The sequence below is a fragment of the Micromys minutus genome, assembly GCF_963924665.1.
Source record: "Micromys minutus genome assembly, chromosome: 8".
Lineage (NCBI taxonomy): Eukaryota > Metazoa > Chordata > Mammalia > Rodentia > Muridae > Micromys > Micromys minutus.
Genome location: NC_137977.1, coordinates 68018191 through 68038966, shown reverse-complemented (window position 1 = coordinate 68038966; position 20776 = coordinate 68018191). Strand labels below are relative to the sequence as shown.

General features: G+C 42.2%; 1 protein-coding gene across 1 annotated transcript in view; it reads left to right on the top strand.

Annotated features, from left to right (window-relative positions):
* ZNF407 (zinc finger protein 407) overlaps nt 1–20776 on the top strand; it is a gene marked incomplete at its 5' end in the record, with an annotated part of 322142 nt that overhangs the window by 213313 nt on the left and 88053 nt on the right. The window contains one exon of the mRNA XM_080920027.1: nt 4969–5147. Within this exon, the coding sequence (XP_080776153.1) occupies nt 4969–5147 (179 nt within the window). The remainder of the gene's footprint in view (nt 1–4968; nt 5148–20776) is intronic.

Genomic DNA, 20776 nt, shown 5'->3' with positions numbered 1-20776 from the left:
TCACTGTGAAGTGAATCTTCGCTCTGCAGATGGCAGTCTTCTCTCCGTGCTCGCCATTTGTTCCATGATGTCCATGGCTCAGTACTCTGAGTGACATTTATATGCTGAACATCTATGACAGGTTCCTTGTTAGACATGGCAGTCTGAAGTGTTTAAGATGTTTGCATTTATCTTTACTTTATGAGTGCTTTGCCTGCATGTATGACTGTGTACCTCATTCATGCAGTGCCTGCAACGGTTCAAAACGGGACCCAGATTCCCTCAAACTGGATTTATGAACACTTGTAATTCGCCATGTGGGAGCTGGCAACTCAGCAAGAGCAGCAAAGGCTTCTCCTGCGCTGTACATGTGAGCACTCCGAGTAAACATGTTGAAGGTGACACCTCAGAAACGGACTGCCCTGTGTACTGTCTCCATGATAGAATGCAGTATGCAGTGCTTCCCTCCTCCCTCCCTGCTTTTGTGCTCATAGCATTTCCTAGCATCTGCTGGCCTCTTGAGAACAGAGCATTCTGGGGAGGGCTTTCTAACCTTCCTTACAGCTTTATGTATTATTTCCAGTACATTTTCTTATATTTAGGGTTTTTGTAGAATTTTGCAGTATTTGTGTGCTGAAGTTTATATTTGACTTTATGATCTCAACCTTTATCATAGATAACATTCACTTTCTGTCAGAATAAAAGGCAGAGGCTTTTTTCCTCTCTAAATCAGTATTTTTCCACATAGCAGATACTGTGTGCAGTGAGATGGGAGTTTGTTAGTGTACGATGGAATGCAGTATGGAGAGCAGACTGATTGGCTGTCTGTGGCATTTACATTGTGTTACAGAGCCGAGGAAGTGCAGCAGCTGATGTCCTTGCACACGTGTGCTCAGAGAAGCAATGCCTGCTAATAACATCACTTTGGAATTCAGTGTACTGACTCTCAAACTGAAGGAGAGAGGGGATAACATATTCTCCAGGGTCCTTATAGAAAAATGCAGATTATTAGCATGTAAAGAGTATGTATGTGTGTTTATTTTATAAACATAATTTGGGCACTCAGTAGTTCAAAGTAATATTGCCACTTTAAAATAATTTTATATATATGCAACTTAACAAATACACACACACATGTAGGCACACACACATACTACATGGATTATATTTCTTATATTTCACACATATGAGTGTACCATCTCCACTCCAAACTTTTCTTGATTTTGAATACTGTAGGGTAATTTAGGTCAATTTCGCACTCAGTTGTTATATAGTGAGGTTCGTTCCTTAGATATTTACTGCCTATGTTCATTTAAATCACTTTTAAGTACTTTTGTGGTTTTTGAGGTCTATGTTGCCCTGTATCTGGAATTCATTGTGAAGTCTCTGGTTTGTCAGAAGTCCTGAGATTAGTTGTTACTCTGAAGCTCCCTCTTCATTTGACGGTGGATATTTCATAAGTGTAGATTTCAAAAGTACATTGTTTCACTTAGTTTCTTTCTTGGTATGAGCTATAAACTTAAAATCTCTTCTCCTTTAACATAAGAAACATCCTACATCCGATCCTGCAACAGGTATAGTAGAAGCCCCAGGATGGAGGTCTGCCACCTTGTGCCAGCTCCGTGGACATATACCAGGAGAGGCAGGTGGTGAAGGTACAGCCCCATTGCACAGAACCCCAGGACTTTAGAAATGTTAATATGAAGAGATAACACTCAAGGGCAGCAGCTGTGGAGGGGCAGTGTGAGGGGGCAGACAAGCTGAGTGTGCTGTGAAGAGCAGAACCAGACAAGTTGGCTCCCATGCCCCTTGGACTGCAGAAAATCATGAGAGAAAGCCAGACATTGGACATGGAGATATTTGCCGTTCGGCTTTGGTTTGCTCTGATTTGATTGTGACAGTGCTCCAGTTCTTTCTTGACGGAAAAAGAAAACAAACTTAATGTGACTTTCTGATTTTACAGGAGATCATAGGTGAACAGCTGACCTTTTAAAGTCTTTGGAACTTTAAGAAGACTGGACAGTTTAGAGAGATATTGGACATTTTAGAGAGACATCAGGCATTTTTGAGAGGGTTTGAAATTTGAGAGAGACTTTGCATGTAGTAAAGAGAATGAACATCTAGTTTTTTAATTGTTAAAGACCATGGGACTTTTGAAAATACACCATGTTTTATATTGTGATGCTAAGATTAACATGGCATCTTGGGGATAAGCAAGAAAGGGAATGTTCTGTTAATAGTACTGCTTGGTTTAGAGTGACAAAGATTAATTGTCCTGGCTTGTGTTCATTTGTTTGTTTGTCGACTTGACACAAGCTAGTGGTATCTGAGAAAAGGGAGACACAATCCACTGGCCTTAGGCCAGCCTGTGGGGTCTTTTTCTCACTCAGTGATTGATGTCGAAGGGTTCCATCCAGGTGGCAGGTGCCACCCCTACACAGATTGTATGGGGTTTATAAGAAAGTGGCCTGAGCAAGCCATAGGGCGCAGAACAGGAGACAGCACCCCTCCATGACCTCACTCCTGCCTCCAGGGCTCTGCTCTGACCTGCTTTGATGACGGCCTGTTATGTAGAAGTATAAATGGAATAACCCTTTGGTGGTGACATTTCCTACATTAATAGACACCATAACTACAGCAGGTAACTCCTTATATTCTTAGTTGATAGCCTCTAGTGAAGGGAGAATACATGTCCTTTAAGGCTCCATCATACCCATGCATATATAGACTGCCCCACGTCAGAGTCAGAGGTTAGGGGGCCAGTGAAATGGCCTGGTAGTATATTTGGGAGCCTGAGTTTCATTATTTGGATGAACAAGATAAACATGGTAGAACAAAGTTCCCTGACTTACAGACACACACACACACACACACACACACACAAATACATGCTCGTGTACCCACAGATACACACACACATGAACACAAACAGATACAATCAAACAGGCACATGCACATATACAAACACAGGCACATGCACACACAGAGAGACAAATGTACACACACAGACCACACATGCACACAGACATACATTCATACACATTGTAGCATGGGGTGTCCTTACACAGTTAATTAAAGTTTTAAAATGTTTAAAGGTTCTAAAGTCCTGCAGTCTGTGCTGTGTGCTGTGCAGGAAACGTACCACGGGATAAGCACTGTTCCAGAGCACTTGAGTACAAAGGGCTTTCCAAACAGGAATCATAACCATGCACCAGACTGTTCCTTATAGACTCTAATGTCATTTATGACCACTGAATGAAGCCATTTAGCAGGAGGAAAGATTAATTTGAGCCCACAGTTTTGGGGAGTTAAATGTCCAAGGTTAGCCAGATGCATTGCTCTGGACCTTGCTTGAGGTCCATTACAGGACCGACATCATACATCACACACAAGTAAGTGTTCAGCTCATGGAGATCAGGAAGCAGAGGAGCAGGATGGGAAGGGGACCGAGCAAGGTGGAGCCCTTCTTAGTGCATGCCCACAGGGACCCAGTTCCTCTGAGCAGGCTTCCTATGTGTGCAGTGCCTTCCAGCATACCATAGTCAGCCTGGGAAATCACATCTTCCTAAGCCATAGTGTTCCCTCAAGGACTTGGGTGGCTATGTCCTGTTTACTAGGCCGGTGGCAGTGTAGTACACACAGGTGCTTTTCTTCATTTCACTGTTGATTGGCAACAGGTCAGAACAAATACGGTAATCAGCACAGTATAAGAGAAACAAAACGTGTGTGTGTGTCATCTAACTCATGCACACTCTGTCTACACTCAGAGACATTTCACAGCTCCTTGGCCAAGCCCTAGCCCAAAGCATTCTTGAGTTAGCTTGGAAACTCTGTAGTTTCTGTTCTCTCCCACCCATTCTCATGCTGTTGACTTTTTTATATATACATTTTGAAATATTTTTGGAAAATAGAAAGGGTCAGGCATTAGAGTATTAGCTGTTTTAACATCTTGACATTTCTCTTTCTAGTATTTTAGCTTTCCCTGGCATAGAGCGACTTATTTTTTTCATGTTTATTATTATGACAGTGGGAGAAAATACCTTTCCCTTTCTGTGAAGTCCTGTTCTTCGTGTTTTATTCCTGCATTGCTCCATGCCGTGTGGGTCCTGATCCAGCTTCTTGTAAGAATGCATAAGGAGGGTCTCCATGTTCAGCCTTGCCTGCCACCTTTCCTGTGAGGGCTAACACAAGCATACTGTAAACCTCTTGGCTATGACCATTCTCACCTTCCCGACTAATACTCTCTGTGAAAAGCAAGCATCATGATATAATTGAACATTTAACACCAAAGTGATTCATGGTCTTCTGTTGTGTGGCATACAGTGTCTCTGCTATCATTCCTCAGCCTCAGGTTCTCTTTTTCTAAGAATGGTTGCCATTTCATTCTTCTGCAGTGTCTCCCAGGAGTCCTGGTGTGTGTCTCTTACTCATTCTTGGTTTTGTTGGCTAGTGGGCCCCTTGACTAGTGTCCGATCTCCCTCTGAAACTCCACCATCACAGGGAACTTTCTGGCATCAACACATAGCCCTAATATTGGAGCAAATCTAGGGGCTGTTTGTAGTTCTTTTCCTGTCTTGAGGCTGTCTCAGCAAGGTGAATAGAGGGAATAGCATTTCCTGGCAGAACCTGAGAAGGCTTTGTTCCCTGAGTGCTCCGAGCTCGGTAGCATTCATTTGCTGATGTGGCCTGCTGCCCTGTGTTCAAGCAGTTGCAGAACAATTTGACATTAAGCGTACAGGCTGGGATTTTGTGCCTCTCGTTCTACACAGAGGTGAACTGCTGAGGGAAAAGACCACCTTAGGACCTGGTGCCTTAGTTTTGGAACAGCCATCATCATAAGGTGGACTTCTTACTTATGTTAACCATGTGAAGATCCTAGATGGAATATACTTTGCGTGTAAAAAACGACTATGCCAGGTGAGTTGGATCAGCATTTGTGATGTAGTGACACTAATTAGACTTAATTTCGTTTCCTTTCTTACATGACAGGTCAAACTGTGCTGAGAATATCCGCAAACACATTTTACACACCGGCAAACATGAAGGTGTAAAGATGTACAACTGTCCAAAGTGTGACTATGGGACGAATGTCCCCGTGGAGTTCCGAAACCACTTGAAAGAGCAGCATCCTGACATTGAGAACCCTGACCTTGCATACCTGCATGCAGGTAAGGAGTGGAAGCATTAAAGCGTGGGTGTTCCCCACAGTCATCGTGATGCTGTTCCTACAGTTCTGTGACTTCTTCCGTGGCGCCAGTGTTAATGGCGTCTGTCTCTGGTTTTCTGTGGAGGTTCATCTTGCTCCTTTCCCATTCTGTGTGGTAATAGGCCCTTTCACCTGAATTTTAATCACATATGCAAATTAACAAAATTTTTGAGGAGCATCAAAATTATTAGCAAATTTTTAAAGTATAGTCAGATACTGATAGAGGAGTTTTTGAGGTTTTGTTTTTATCAGTTGATGAAACTTACTTTTATTATTTAAAATGTTGTGCTGTATTCTTTATACCATCGTTTTCCCATAAAACATGGAGGTTGGAAGAATAGGACTGAGCAGGTGACTCAAGCACCTTAAGGAGCTTGTAAGCTTTCCTTTTCCACAAGGAAGAGGAGGTGAGCAGTGCTGGTATGGCTGCAAGACTTCCTCTTGGAGAGAAGTCAGACGTAATGAAATCTGTAGCAGAGACTCTAGGTAAAACAGAATGGTTGTTACCCAGCTTTCTAACTGAAAAATGTCCCTGGGTATAGAATTTCAGCACAACAAGGAAATGGGGCCGAGGGCATGTTCCTATAGTCAGTAGAAGACTGTCCTGTGTTGTGGTCCTAACAGAACCATGGGCAATACAGCCGGTGGATCCTGAGCTGCTGAAGCTGATGGCCACCTATCTGCCTCTCACTCTGCCCATGTGCTCAATACAGGCTAGTTTCCCATGTCTGGGCTTTCTTAGACATCTGTGAGGGAGCCTCTGGACGAGACATGCAGTGGAACTGTTAGCTCAGGATACTCTGAACTGGGTCATGAGCAGGGCTGGTGAAGACAGGGTGTATGTGTATAGAAGCCAAGGGAAGGCTGTTATAAAGACAGGGCTGTTTTCAGGTGTGTGGTTTTGCTCATTTTAGTTTTTTCTACATACTAAGACATACTCACTTAAGTAGTACCTTAAATTATTGTCGTATAGGGTAATATGATGTGAATTTACCATGCTATGTTTACAAATCTAGATTTTCATATTCTAAGTTGGGCTTTGTATTCTTTATGATGTATTTTAGTCCACATTATTTCATGGCAGTTGTGAGTAAAGGAATGGAAAGTTTGACTGTTATTACAACCTGTGTTCTTTTGTCTTCCTTTCTAACTATAACTAATTCAGTATACCATTTAAGCTATACATTTTTTTATTTTACTCAGATTTGTACTTCAATTAAATTCAGTATTCTTCCCCAGCCCACTTGCCTTTGTCTTAGTGAGCGCCACATTCAGATGTCATTGTCCAAGGCATGCTGCAGTAGGTCTGCGCCCTGTCCACAGAGACTTGCACACTCAGTCCTTTCCAAGGCTCTGGTCCTGTTTCCACAGGCTCCTTTCATACCCGCCGTCAGTTTGATACCTGCTATAAGTCATGGCATCCTGCACAATAGTTTATTTTATGAAAAAGTCCAAAATTCTGAGCTACCTGACAGTTTTTCATTGGTTTTCCTTTACAAAAACCAATTATTACTTCAACATAAAAGGGGAGGGACTTTTCTGACATGATTGCCTGGGTAAGTCCATGCTGACTCACTGCTATTAAATTGTACTTCTCCACATGTATCATTAAGCGCATCCATGAGTATCATCTCAAATTTATTTCCTAATATAGATGCTAGACTTACAGGTCTATAATTTTCAGCCTCTCCTCTTCTTTCTAACCTTCAGGCTGGATTCCTTGTTTTTTAGTCTCCTAGTTCTTCACTTTAACAAAAGACTTCCTAAAATAATTAACAGTTCAGGGGTGGGAATCTTTATGCAGTCATCGACCCCAGCTCACTTACTTCAATGCTGCTAAGAGTCTTTGTTCCTCCAAACCCATGTGCGCCCTGGCATCTGTATTCCCTGTAGCCAGCCGTCTGGCCCCATCCTCCATGGCGCCGTTGGTATTTTGGTAGCTGGCCTTCCTCTTTGCTCTCTTTCTGATTTGCTTGCCTGTTCAAGTTCCTCAGTGTAGGAAAACTGCACTGCATTCTTCGAGTGGAGAAGTGAAAAGTGTCAGAAGGCTGTTTTACCAGCCTGCCCTTTCACACTATGAAACCCCAGGCACGTCCATTCCTGAATGTTTGTCTGTGAGGGTGTGATTCCCTCATCAGGGAAGCAGACTCGTACACTCCTCAGCGCGTCTCTATTAAACAACCTTCTCCCTTCAGGACCCTGCAGCGACACGTCCTTACGCACTCTGATGCTTCTTGTGCTTGACGGTCGCTGCCGTCCTTATGTTTCGGCACAGTGTGCGGAGACCTCTTTTCTGTGCTCAGCACGTGGGTACTGTCAGGGAACATTTGCCACTGTCTCTCAGGCTCACACTCAGTCCTTCTCAGAACCCGGGGAGGCGGAGTCTGCTCACTAAAGTCTGAGCCTAGACCGAATCCTGAAGGTTTTCTACCCGTGGCCAGAGGCAGTGCTGCAGTCTCGAGTCCCGTGCCATCAAGTTATGCTTTATAATTACAAAGACAGAAAGAGGAACAGAAATAATAGTGCCAGGCTCCCCAGCAAACCATTCAATCTTCAAAAACAAGTCTCTGATGGCCTGCGTTCCAGTTAATGATTTTAAAAATGATCTTCTAGTAGTTAAGTGGCCTAAGGATATATAACTAGAGTCTGGCTGAATCAAATTCATGATTGTCTTCTTGAATGTTCCAATATACAGTCTAGTCCTGCATGTAAAGGAGTTTTGAAAAACATCCGTTAATTAAGAATTTGCCATGTTAAACCTAAAAGTAGGGGGAATCTCAGATTTCATATTATCTGAATGTGTGCATTAGGAAGAAAAAGTGCACAGTAGCTTTAAATTCCCTGTGGTGAGTATTTCCATGGAGGTTTCTCAGTGTTCCTATATCATACAGAAGAAACCAGGAAGATGGGGTCAAATGAACTAGTATTGCTGTGGACTGTTGACATGTAGCTTCAACCGCGCCCTCAACCGGGCTGTATTTCCTGTCTCAGCTCCGTAGTAGTGCAGAGTACACAATGGAAATGAGCCTTTATCAGTATGTTTTCTATCATTAGCCTGAAAGTCATAGGAACTGTTCAGTTACAGACTCCTGGATAGATGTTACCACATAGATGGTGGTAACATAAACAGACACTACTCACAAAGGGTTGCTGCCAGCCACAGGGTGTTACAGAAGAGGTCTGAAGTGCCGTTTGCATATTTTCTCCCAAAAGATAGGCTGGATTCTCGTTTGCCTTCCAGGCCTGTGTAATTCAGAGCACAGGAATGTCCTTCCTTGTGTTTTAACCACCGTTTCACAGTTTCATGGTGGTCTAATCAGGACCAGCATGCATGGCATTTGAGAGCTGGACTCTGAAAGCTAAGAATGTTTTGAAGAGAGAAGGGAAACAGTTGTTGTTTAAGGGAAAATTGATAATTTTTAGTTAGAGTGAAGACAGTATGATTTGATCCAGTAACTGATACACACGCCTCTTACTTCTTATAGACCTTTTACCAACTGTGTATTCACTACAACTTATGTTTTTAAAATTGACATGCTATCACATACTTTGGATCTCAGTTAAAAGTGGTTTTATATAAGAGCTGTTTATTGTAGGTGTTGATAAGTCCTATCACTAGCTCTGCATAGCAGGTTGTTACTTTAGTTGAACCTATTTAATGAAGGAAAACACCATAGATTTTTCAAATTATGAAATTTAGATATATAATCTTTGAACTTTATTAAAAATGTAACATTTTGACAATTTCAGTCATTTTTAGTTGCAATGAGTAAAATTATCATTACACAACTTTTCTGTGAGGTTTTGTAGAGTAATTACAAAAGTCTCACAGAAGTACAAAATAGTAGTCTTCCCTCAGCGTCCCTGAATGTCACCATGATGATGTCATGGAACAACAAAACCCAGCAACATAAACATTCCCGCAGTGCGGCTGCCTAGGCTCTCTCCCTTCTCTCCCTTCTTCAGGCCTTACCTATTTCCTCACATAGACTTTACTTGCTCTTTTCACTAGAGTCTGCCCATGGGCCAGCATTTGATACTGCTATCATGTCTTAGTTTGCCTGGTCCGTGACCCCTTCTCCTCTTACGATTTTGACACTTACATAGATATAGACCAGTCACTGTGTGGCATTTCCCTTAACTCGTGGTAGCCTAATGCTTATGTAAGACTTTGGCTGAGGCTGTAAAAGATGCATATGTCACAGCTCTAGATGGTGTTCTGACCAGCCAAATGAGACAAGTTCTGCAGCTTCCTCCATTGTAAAATGGCAGTTGCTTTGGAAATTATTTCTGACACTGTTGTGCCTGAGGCTCACCTTGCACCTGCACAGGTTCTCCAGTTGGTGGCTTTGGTTTCAGATGCCTGTGTGTCCCAGTGTGTACATTGCCTCTATGTGCTGCTGCTTCTACTCATCGCCATCAGACAGACCAGGACATTCTGTGAGCTTGTACCCCAAGGTCTTTGGATTCCGCAGTGACGTCTGTGGCTCTGACACTAAAAGCACAAATGGTAAAAGAAAGAAAAAAAAATGAGTTAAACTTCATAAAACAAAGCTTTGTATTTCGAAGGGCATTATTTAAAAATTTAAACCATATAAAACAGGCAGAAAATGATGTACAGCTCTGTCTTGTGAAGCACCTGTATCCAGAGCGTTTAATGTTTGCTTAGGTGGGAAAGCGCAGAAGAGTTCTAACCAACAATACACTGAGCATCATGATGCACTGGGCAAACACACACCAAACAGAAATGAAATGCCATGAAGTCATTGCTTTAAGTTTGCTCATGCTTTTAATTTGCTTTTGACTGGAGACCGAGGGCTATCTCTGCATATGAAGTACCCACAGAGATCTATGTATGAATAGCTTGTTCCCGGTGACAACTGCAGTCATGAAGAGGTGACTGGATCTTAACCGCCCTGCTTTCATCATAGGCTTATCCACTGATGGCTGCAAAAGGAATGAGCAGGTAGGAGATAAGTTTTAGAGAGAGGAGTGATACCACTTAGCCTTCTCCATGGCCTCGCCCTGTCTTACTCTGTTTGCCAGCAGCCATGAAGCCAGAAGCTTATTCCATGAGCACCGTGGTGCGCCCTAGGCTCAGAGCCATGGGGATAAGACCATGGACTGAGACTGCCCTGAACGTCCACCTGCTGCCCTCTTAGCTGCTTCACAGCGCATTTAATCCTCTGGATGACTTTGAGTCGTGTTTTGTGTAACATATGAAAAATGGGTTGTCTCCAAAGCTGTATCTCAGTCATTGAAAACATTACCTTCCACAGTTTCTTTTGTACTTCTGTTCCAAGTGAGCTATATTTCTTTGGGTCATTTTCTTTATATTAGCATATAAATTTCTAAAATTAAGTATATATGGGTTTTAATTTTATTCTCAAAATGCCATTGTTGATTATATACATGTTTTCAGCTTTGTATTCTTCACCTCTTCATTGCTCTGTGATCTGACTTAAATCCATCGAGAGCTGTCTGATTTGTCTCTGGCTGTTCCTTTTCTTGAATGACTTTCTTACAGAGGGGAGTGTACAATGCAGTTCAAAAATACAGAAAAATTACATGAAGTCTGCTTGTTTGTGTTGAATGTAGTACACAGTGAAATTAGTGTTCTTTAATTTTTGTATCTTAAATACAAATTGAGTTTTTCCCTTTTGATATTTTTTTCTGGTAAGCGTTGAAATTGCAAATATATATCCACCTAATTCATATTTTGTATTCATAATAATATGTCACTTAACAAGAGAGGCCTTCCGAGAACTGTGGTGTTAGGCAATTTTATTGTTATCATTGACTGATACTTGTGTCATACCTGTTACACATATAGCAATGTATTAGATATCTTTCAATATCTGTGTCTGCATGTGCTATGGATATGTCTGTCTGTCTGTCAATGGTCTGTCATATAGTTACTGCTGTCATGGCTGTGCTAAAGGAGTGTGATAGTAAAATCAAATATTGGAGAAAGAGACGACCAGGAGGCTGTTGTGCCTCCCGCGCAGGTGGGTCACACTGACGTTGTTTCTGTGACTTGATTTTCATGTTCCACAGTGTCTTCAACCTTCGTCCGGGTCACGGCATCTGACTGAGTTCCCTTCCTGCATGGACTCAGTAAACGAGCTGCAGTTACACTGCTGGGAACCAGCTTTTCTGTACCCGTGGCTTTCGGGCTGTTGAGAGTTACTTAGAAACATACTTGGAAAGGACAATGTGAGAATAGGGAAGAAGCAATAGAAAAAGCAGACGAATTGCCATGAGCCTCCAAAGGTAAATTGACCCCAAAGTCTTACATGCCCGTTAGTGAGCATTTGGATGTTAAGACTCACTTAATTCACTTAAATAAAATTTTTAATTTTCTTTATTGAGAAAAAAGGAGAATATTTAAGCTTCTTGAAATACTCTTACTTTTTTTCTAAGAAAGATAAAAACACTTAGATACATTCTTTTAGTAGAAGAAACTCTATCATTGGAAAGTAGTCACTTGAATCCCCTAATAGCTTTCTCTGCAGCAGAGTCTAGCATAGGCCCTAACTCGGTAAAATGGTATTTTGATGGCTGGTCTAGAGGCTTCTTAAAGCTCTGCTCAGACGTGCTCACTCTCGTCACCGCTATTAGTGCCATTTGTTGAGTAGCATGTCAGAGTGATTGGCAGGGACTCATTCTTTCAGCTAAAGACTCATAATTTTAGTGCATGCTTAAAATAAAAACCTAGCAGGAGTGGCTTCCTGTTTGTAAAGGGAAAGACAGGATTCCTTTGCATGGCGCTTAGATGAGTTCACAGGGTGCTGGAATGGAACAGTGGGCTTTTCTTTTGGAAGAGAAGGTTCCTGGGCACAGCTGCAGGGTCAGCTTCCAGCCCCTGGCTAGGCTCGCTCTGCAGCGTGACTGGCAGTGCCACTTTCCCTCTCTGTGCTGACTGGGGACACTTTCAGGGCCATGTCTTCAGTGGTGAGATAGACTATTTTTCCACTTAAGTGGCTGTCAGTCTCTTTTAGTACTGTGTGTCTTGAAAGGATTAAATGAGTTAATATTTGTAACATACTTAAAATAGGACATAGTTTTCTATTAATTTCTCTAATAATTTTACAAATAAATTATATAATTAAAAATACTCGGTTCTATGTTCTTTTTAATTATGCCAGTAGGTGCTCCTCTTGATTGACAAAGGTCCATGTTCTGTGTGGTATTTTATGTTAACATAGACAGCCTGGACTATTAACACAGCTCACATATTCATGTTTTAACCACTTTTATTCTCATCTTCTTCCTTATTCGTTTGAGAAACATGACTTTGTAATAATAATCTGCTGTAAAATCATCTCTCTTACCATGGAGACATCTGTTTTCCCAACGTGCTTGTGTCCTGTTTAATGGCTTTTGGTTTCACTTGAACTTTCGTTGTTTAGAAAGCCGCCAAATTCAACAACCATTTCTGCTGATCCAGTAGTTAAGTGAACGAAATACTTACTGAATATTTGACATTTTATTAAGCATCCAGTCAACACTGAACTATGACACTTTGCTGTGCTTGATGGATAAACTGTTGATTTGTATTTAGACCAGACAAGCAAGCATCATATTTAAATCAAAGACCAAATAATATAGATGCCTAATGTTATCTTTCCTGTGCACATTTAATTATTAAACTCTTTCAACTTTTAAGTGCTCTTGCTGTGTAAAGGTGAGTGGGAGTTCCTTTATTTCAGTAATGGTAATATGGCTCATGTTTTTGTAACAGAAGTATTTATGTAGTAGATTAATATTAAATGTTATCAGGGTCAGAAGACTGGGACAAGCAGACAGTCTGGAAGTCCGAATCAGGCAGGAGGCTGTCCAGGGTCAGGGGCGGGCCTGTGGAGTGCAGGGTGCTAACCTGGATGTTATGGGAACGGTAAAACTCAGAGAAGGATTCGGCAAAAGTGTCGCCTAGTAACCAGGGTATTGCCTAGTAACCAGGCAGGCTTCTATTTTGTCCTAATGTTTTCCTCCTATGTAAGCTTTTCTCTGGCCTTTACCCTCTGGTATATAATGAAAAAATAGATAAATGTGTTTGTGATAAGTGCTTTTAAGTTATGAGTCTTTGGCCATGAGCTACAGCTATATCCACAAAGTAATATTGTTTTATATAGGATTCTTTTTAGTACTTTTTATGTTTTCACCTCAATTTGTGTGTCCACTAAAATATGTTAGATGCTTTCTGGTCAGTTTGAAGATATCAGATTTGTAGTATCTTTCCTTCCTTGACAAAACCATTTCAAATCTAGGGCTGTATTTTGTTACTTGTGGCAGGATCACGTTGAGTATGTTCACATTTTCGTCATTAAGATGCCAGCAGAGCCCTGTACTGTGACATGCACAGTCATTTTCGCTCACTATAGAACACACTGTTTTATCATCGTAACACAGGTAAAATGGGATGTTTTTCTCTAAGGAGGACTAACGTGTAGCATGGTGATTTACAGGCATTTCACCTGAGTACTCATGTTTACTTATGCTGCACTTCATGCTCACCCAGCATCTGTGCTAGTGATGGAGAACTGAGAGGACCACTGTCCCCATCCCACAGTGTCTGCCTACTGACCGCTCCTCTGGCAGCCTGGCCCTGAGTGCCGTCTTCTCCATGGGCTCAGCAACCTCTGCAAGGCCCTCGTACATCATGTGAGGGAAACCCTGACACACAGATACCTACAAGTTGTGATGCAATGATCTTGGCGGTGTAGGGTTTTTCCCATGAGTCAGAACATGAAGAGACCCCTCACACTGATACACTACAACTTCAAAGATCCATTAATCTAAGCCTATTCTTTGTGTCCAAGGTATTACTCATAGATAATTTTTAAAATTTAGTGTAAGTGAAGTTTTGAAAACATATAGGTTCATGAATTTAATTTATAATAATTTTTGTTATGTTGTAAAAACTTTTAGTCACTAATAATTAAGTTTTGCTGATATTTTGTATCAGCTGCTGTATTGATCTAATAGATGAGATTTCCATGATATTTTTGAATATTGGTGAGATGATATGCATGTAAGAAAAAGAAAAACTCACATGAGCCCTTCCTTACCACACCCAGAGTCAGTGTGAGCAAGCAAGGCTGTGTCTCACCTTGGCAGGACATAGGCATCAAGTGAGCAGCTCTACAAATAGATGTTCCGTTGCTTATAAGCTGTGGAGGACAAAGCTTAATGTGTTCTTCAGAGACACTAGCAGTGGTATCTGTGAGGAAAGGATGTAAGGGGAGGGTTTCTGAGACACGTTGCCTGACAGCTGCATGTTGGGAGGCATTTGTAACTAGCTCAGTATTTGAAAAGTAGCGGACCCTTTAACACGAGCAGTCCGGTCTGAAGCCAGCCTTCAGTGTCATTGTCACCACCGTTTATGCTACTTCTTGGTGAAAGAAACTTGGCCGTGTTACGTGTGATGCTGGAATGAGTGTCGTCATTCCAGCATGCTTTATTAGTTACAGGTCTCTCATAGGAGAATTCAACTTCTGGAAAACGAGGGCCTCATGTTTAGTTTAGTCTTAGGTGTGAAACTCTAAGCATGGAAGTTTTAAGAATATGTACAATAAAAAAAAAATTCATGGGTTGAGTCTCTTTGATACCCTTCCCTCTCTTGTTAAAACTAGGAGGTTGATAGGTATGCCATCATAGTGGGACACTTGTGTCATCATTGTGGAACAGTCACATTGAGGGCTTTGGCAGGCATGCTTCATGGGTATGTGGTCCTTTGAAGTCATTTCCTTGTTTATTGTCTATCTCAGTAAATTTCCATTTGCTTGCGTAACTCAGAGTTCTTTGCTTTCTCTCATGGCGTAGAGCCTGTCACATCCACACACTTGCTGTGGTGTTCCTGACAGGGTTTGCACAAGTCAAATAGGCTACTCTGTGAAGTAAGTGTGCCATGTATGTCTGTGTCTATGAGTTGTACTGTTGTTCCAATCTCTTAAGTTAATCGTGTGCTAGTTAAACATCTAAGCGTAGATTTTCTATATGTAGTACCCTATATGGATTTCCAGATAGTATTTATTAGAGAGATCTTCCCACCTTGCTCAACTCTGGCTGTGACATTAACCTTTTGTGACAAAATGATCTGTCTTGTTGACACATAGTTTTAGTTTTGCCTTCCCCGGTTTATTCCTGTGCACTTTGCTCATCCCTTTCGTATGGGAAATGCTGGCCCATTGATCCTTAGTAACCATGCCGTATTTTTCAGTCCTTTTTGATATTTAGGTTTTATTAGACAAATGTAGATTGTAGCTTCTCTAATGTATCTTAAATAATTGCCACATACAAAAATTAGGAACTACAAGGGAAGGAAAGTACTGACCCATAGACTAAGCTCAAGGAGCAAACATTCCCACTGGGTCCAATTTCCTAAGAAGGACCATCAGGACAGCGGCTGGGGTCTACAGGACCTCCAGAAAATGATCATCCAAGGGCCTTCATTGCCTTTGCACCAAGCAAACAGAGAAGGAGCAGTCAGCCTACCAAAGCCACTTCTTTGTCCTTGGCTGGGTTCTAAAGGCTCAGGAAGAGAATGTAACCCTTAGAAATGGAGTTGACGTTGCAGGGTACACGTGCTCCAAGGTACAGAGTTCGTGCCCCACACTGCAGTGTTTCTCCCCTGAAGGGTTCTCCGAGTCAGAACGGACATTTGATCACATATCACCTCAGTTGTTTGGATAACAGTTCATTCATCTCAACTCCAAACCTAAAACATTGTCTAGGCATCCCCGTTCCACTTCCTTTGCTTTACTTTTTCTTCCAAAATTGGGCTCAAGGGAGTAAATACACTGAAATGTCCTCATTGAAATATGAGAAAACATATCCCTTTTGCTTTAGCTTAATCTTTAGTTATTTGTTGTGTGACAGACTTTTCCTGGGGAAATGAAACACACTCTGCTTACCTCAGATAGAGAGCTCACAACAGACCACAGTACAGATACCTCCAAAGTCCAGCTTGGTGAATAGAAACCTTTATTATGGTCACTTAGCAGGTTTGTGGGTGGGGAGTTGCTTATGGCAACAGAAGTGACTCAAATACAACTGCATCACGAAAGCCCATCCCAGCATGGATGGCAGCTCACAAAAGCTCACTACACAGCTCACAGGCAACTCCACAGGCTTCCCTGTCCTTACTGGGTACTCCTGCCCGTCTGCGCCTCTTACAAGCAGAACAGCTGATCTTCCTTCCTTCTAGGGGCTCTCAGCCTTCCTAATGCTGCAGCCCTTTCATATAGTTTCTCATGTTGTGGTGACCTCCAACCATAAAATTATTGTCATTTCTACTTCATAACTGTAATTTTGTAAAGTAGACTTTAAATAATTAATAAAATGAATTTTTTAATTCTTCATGAATCATAGTGTAAATTCCGTGTTTTCCAGTGGTCTTGGGCAACCCCTGTGAAAGGGTCTTGGGGCCATGACCCACAGATTGAGAACCTCTGTTCTAGGCACTTTAGCTAGTTGCTGCTGCTTTCAGGCTGTTGGGTGATTCTGTTTCTCTCAAGTGGCCAGACTCGGCTGGCAGCTGTTCCTGCAGCCTGGCCAGCAGAGACGGACTCTCAACTGCCTACTGCTTATGAACTCTCGGAGAAGGGCTTAGTGAAGCCTGCCTCGTTCAGGAAATTCGGAAGCTGTTCTGAGTTGTTTACTTCCTGCTGCTGGTGTCCCTACAGGATGGAATATTTCAGTTTCATTGAGAGTTGAAACATGACAACGTTGATGGACACCATGCTTCTCCCTTATAAACAAAGCATAATTAGGTAGAACTGTCACATATAATGATGCTCTTTGTCTGTGGTTCCCTTACCAACACACAACTACTTAAAGAACAAGTGTGTTCATATCCAAATGACACACACTTAAGAATTGCTCTGTAAAGTACAAAAGTAGACTCTAAATAACCAATGACTTTAATTCTTCATGAATTTCTTTTTTATTTTAAACTCTCATAGTTCCAAGATGATAAAGACAACTTCACAGTGATCAGGTGGCCTGTGATCAGAGTGATGCAGGAGACTGAGGAGCAGCCATAGAGGAGAGACAGCATGTTAAAAGGATGAAGCATCCCATGGAGTATCAGTGTCCCTATACCCTTATGTGGTTAGAAGGGCATACGTCTAAATAGGAAATTATAGTGAGTTCTTTTAAATAAATGAAATCTGGGATTTTTTATTAGTTGATCTTTATATACGTATAGGTTTCCATGTGATTTTTGAAATGTATTTATTTTATTTTATATATTTATATAAAAATAATATATTTATATAATAAAATATATTATGTAATAATATAATAAAAGGCACACCAGAAAAGGGTACCAGATCCCATTACAGAAGGTTGTGAGCCATCAGATGGTTGCTGGGAATTGAACTCAGGACCTCTGGAAGAGCAGTCAGTGATCTCCCCAGCCAGGTGATGTTTTGGTGCGTGCATACATGGCACTGTGCCTCAACATCACTTTCAGCATTGAAACTGTGGAAGCCACTTGGCTCAGCAGTTTAAGCTTCAGTCTCACAAAATGAATGCAATGCTCTGTGACATCATTGCGTTGAGTCATATCCATCAGGAGGGATCATTTTCATAATGCTTGTTCATGCCACGGACAGATACACAGCTATGTTAAAAAGGATTAGATGTAGATGTGTTGCTAAAATGCAAAACTAGAAAATCTGTATGTAAATGTGTTTCAGTATAAACATACAAGAGATACCTACCAAATTGTTAATGATCATCTTAAGACAGAGTTCGATGATAAATAGCTGCTGTCTTGCTTTTTCTTTCCTTTCTCTTTCGTTCTTCCTTTATTATTTTGTTTGGTCATGAGTAATAAATAACTTACTTAAGAACTTCTATAAAAGTCTTTAAATGTTCCTTCTGTAGCTCCAGGTCTGTGTGTCTGTTTTTGCTGTCTGTGCTACTGAGAAAAAGCAATCTCCCTAAGAAATGCAAACTTTCTAAGTTTCTACATTTTGCTGCTTTTTGCAAGCAAAATAAGAAGCAACAAATGCTGTGTAGACTGCGCTAAAGCTTTGCAGCGTAGACACTGGGGACTTGGGCTTCCTTTCTACATTAGATCCACAGTGCACCCAGCGTAGTAGAAACCTCATAGGATGAAAACTCTGAATGTGGGCTAACACTGACGTTTCTTTTTCTTTTCTTTTTTTCCCCAATCCCATCCCCATTCCGCTCCCATTAACCCCATGAAGGTGCTCCCTCTTTCAGTCCTCTCCCCCCTCGACGCCTAGGTGTTCCCCTACACTGGGTAAACGAGCCTTCAATGGACCAAAGGCCTCTCCTCCCACTGATGCCAGACAATGCCGTCCTCTGCTGCATATGCACCTCGGGCAGTGGGTCTCTCCATGTGTGCTCATTGGTTGATGTTTTAGTCCCTGGGAGCTGTCATGGGTTTGATTAGTTGATAATTTTGTTCTTCCCATGAGGTTGCAGAACCTTTCAGCTCTTCAGTCCTTTCTCTAGTTCCCTCAATGGAGTTCCCATGTTCAGTTCGATGGTCAGCTGCAAGCATCCTCGTCTGTATCAGTATGGCTCTGGCAGATCCTCTAAGGGGAGGCATCCATATCAGATTCCTGCCAGGAAGCAATACTTGGCATCAGCAATGGTGTTTGGGTTTAGTGGCTGCATATGGGATAGTTCTCCAGGTGAGGAAGTCTCTGGATGATCTTTTCTTCAATCCCTGCTCCTCTATTTGTCTCTGTATTTCCTCCTGTGCGTGTTTTGTTCTCCCCTCTAAGAAGGACTGAGACATCCACATTCTGGCCTTCCTTCTCTTTGAGCTTCATAAGTTCTATAAATTGTTTCTCAGGTATTCAGAGCTTTTGGGGGCTAGTATCCACTTATCAGTGAGTGCGTACCATGTGGGTTACCTCACTCAGGATGATAGCTTCTAGTTCCATCTGTTTGCCTAAGAACATCATGAAGTCATTTTTAATAGCTGAGTAGTACTCCGTTGTGTACCACTGTGTACTGTGTACCACAGTTTCTGTAACCATTCCTCTGTTGAAGGACATCTGGGTTCTTTCCAGCTTCTGGATATTATAAATAAGGCTGCTATGAACATGGTGGAGCATGTGTTCTTGTTACATGTTGGAGTTTCTTTTGGGTGTTTCTTTGTTGTGTCTTACCTGAGCACGCTCAGCTTTCACCTCTGTGTATGTGAGATGGATAGAAAACTAGACCTTCGAGGTCTTGAGAATCAGTCTCACTGCATGTGATCTCTGCTGCAGCTCCCACTCAGGCTGTGCCCGAGATTCTGAACAGTGGAGTAAATATATGCCTTTGCTTGTTCTATTCAGGCCACACCGGTGAGCAGAACTTATGTGATCGTGGATTTTATGGAGCTCGTAACAAGAGAGACAAAAGGAGCCACAGAGGCAGCTTTCAATAGTAGCCAGGATGTCTGCTTTAAGACTGGAGCTTTGTTGTGGACCAGGGAGTGCAAGAGCCTGCCACACTAGGTTCTGAACCGGTCTCCACATCAGTTAGGGCCCTTAGTGTGCTGAGACAACAGCCTTGCAGACATAGAGGAAGTCTTCAGATGAGGCTAATGAGGCTCATGGGCCTGGTTTTGAACGTAGGATGAGAATTTTGTGCTACTTAAATAGGAAGCAGCAAGATTGCTGACCGGGTAGTGACCCTGGAGGGCTCATGCCACTCACAGATGCTGGCCTAGTAAGAACACTTAACTTTCCTTGACACTGAAGCACACAGGAAAGACTCCACAAAAATGTTCACTCTGCAGTGAGCTCTAAGCTCAGTGAGCTGCTTCCCTGGCTCACCTGGGTCTGTCGCTCTTCTCGTTCTTCTCACTCTTCTCCCTCGTCCCTCGTCCCCTGTTCCTCATTCCTCCTCGCTCTTCCCTCGCTCTTCTCTCTCTCTCTTTCTGTAGCAGTATCAGTAACTTGGGGACACTGCTCAGCACTGTCTCCAGTTTGCATTTTAACTGGGTACGTGAGCCACTCTGTTGTGTCCTTCGGTACACTGACGTAGTGTTTCCTCTTCTCAGCTTAGGGTACCCTGTGCCCTAGAGGTGGGGAGGGAGCGTGGGAGCCTTGCCTGACTTCATGGCACTGACTCTCACTTAGTCTTAGTTCTTTTGGAGCACTAGAGCCCGCCCTGTGTCTACACGGCTCCACTGGTAACTTTCTCGCCCACTGATTGAGGGTGTCTGGAGTCTGGGTAACATGGCAACTGTACCCCCTCTGACCCTCACTCACCTTCTGTAGGCAGTAGGAATGTTGGGTATGTTTGCTTTTAGATGCTTTCATTCATAAAACACAAGCTTTTAGGTTTTACTCTTCTTACACAGAGTCTACAGGTTGGGAAAGTAGATGGTATTGTAAGTATGAAGAAAAACTTAAGAACAAATGGCACTTGCTGGGGTGGACCAGCAGGATTTTCCTTTACCCTTCCAACAATTTCAGGAGGATGTTGGTGCAGTGACTGGAAGAATGGCCAGGAAGTAGCTCTGTACTTAGCACACATTGGGATCAGGGATCATAAACAGGAAGCCCTATTGTGATTTGAATCAAACTTGTCTTTGGAATGAAAAGACAAGAC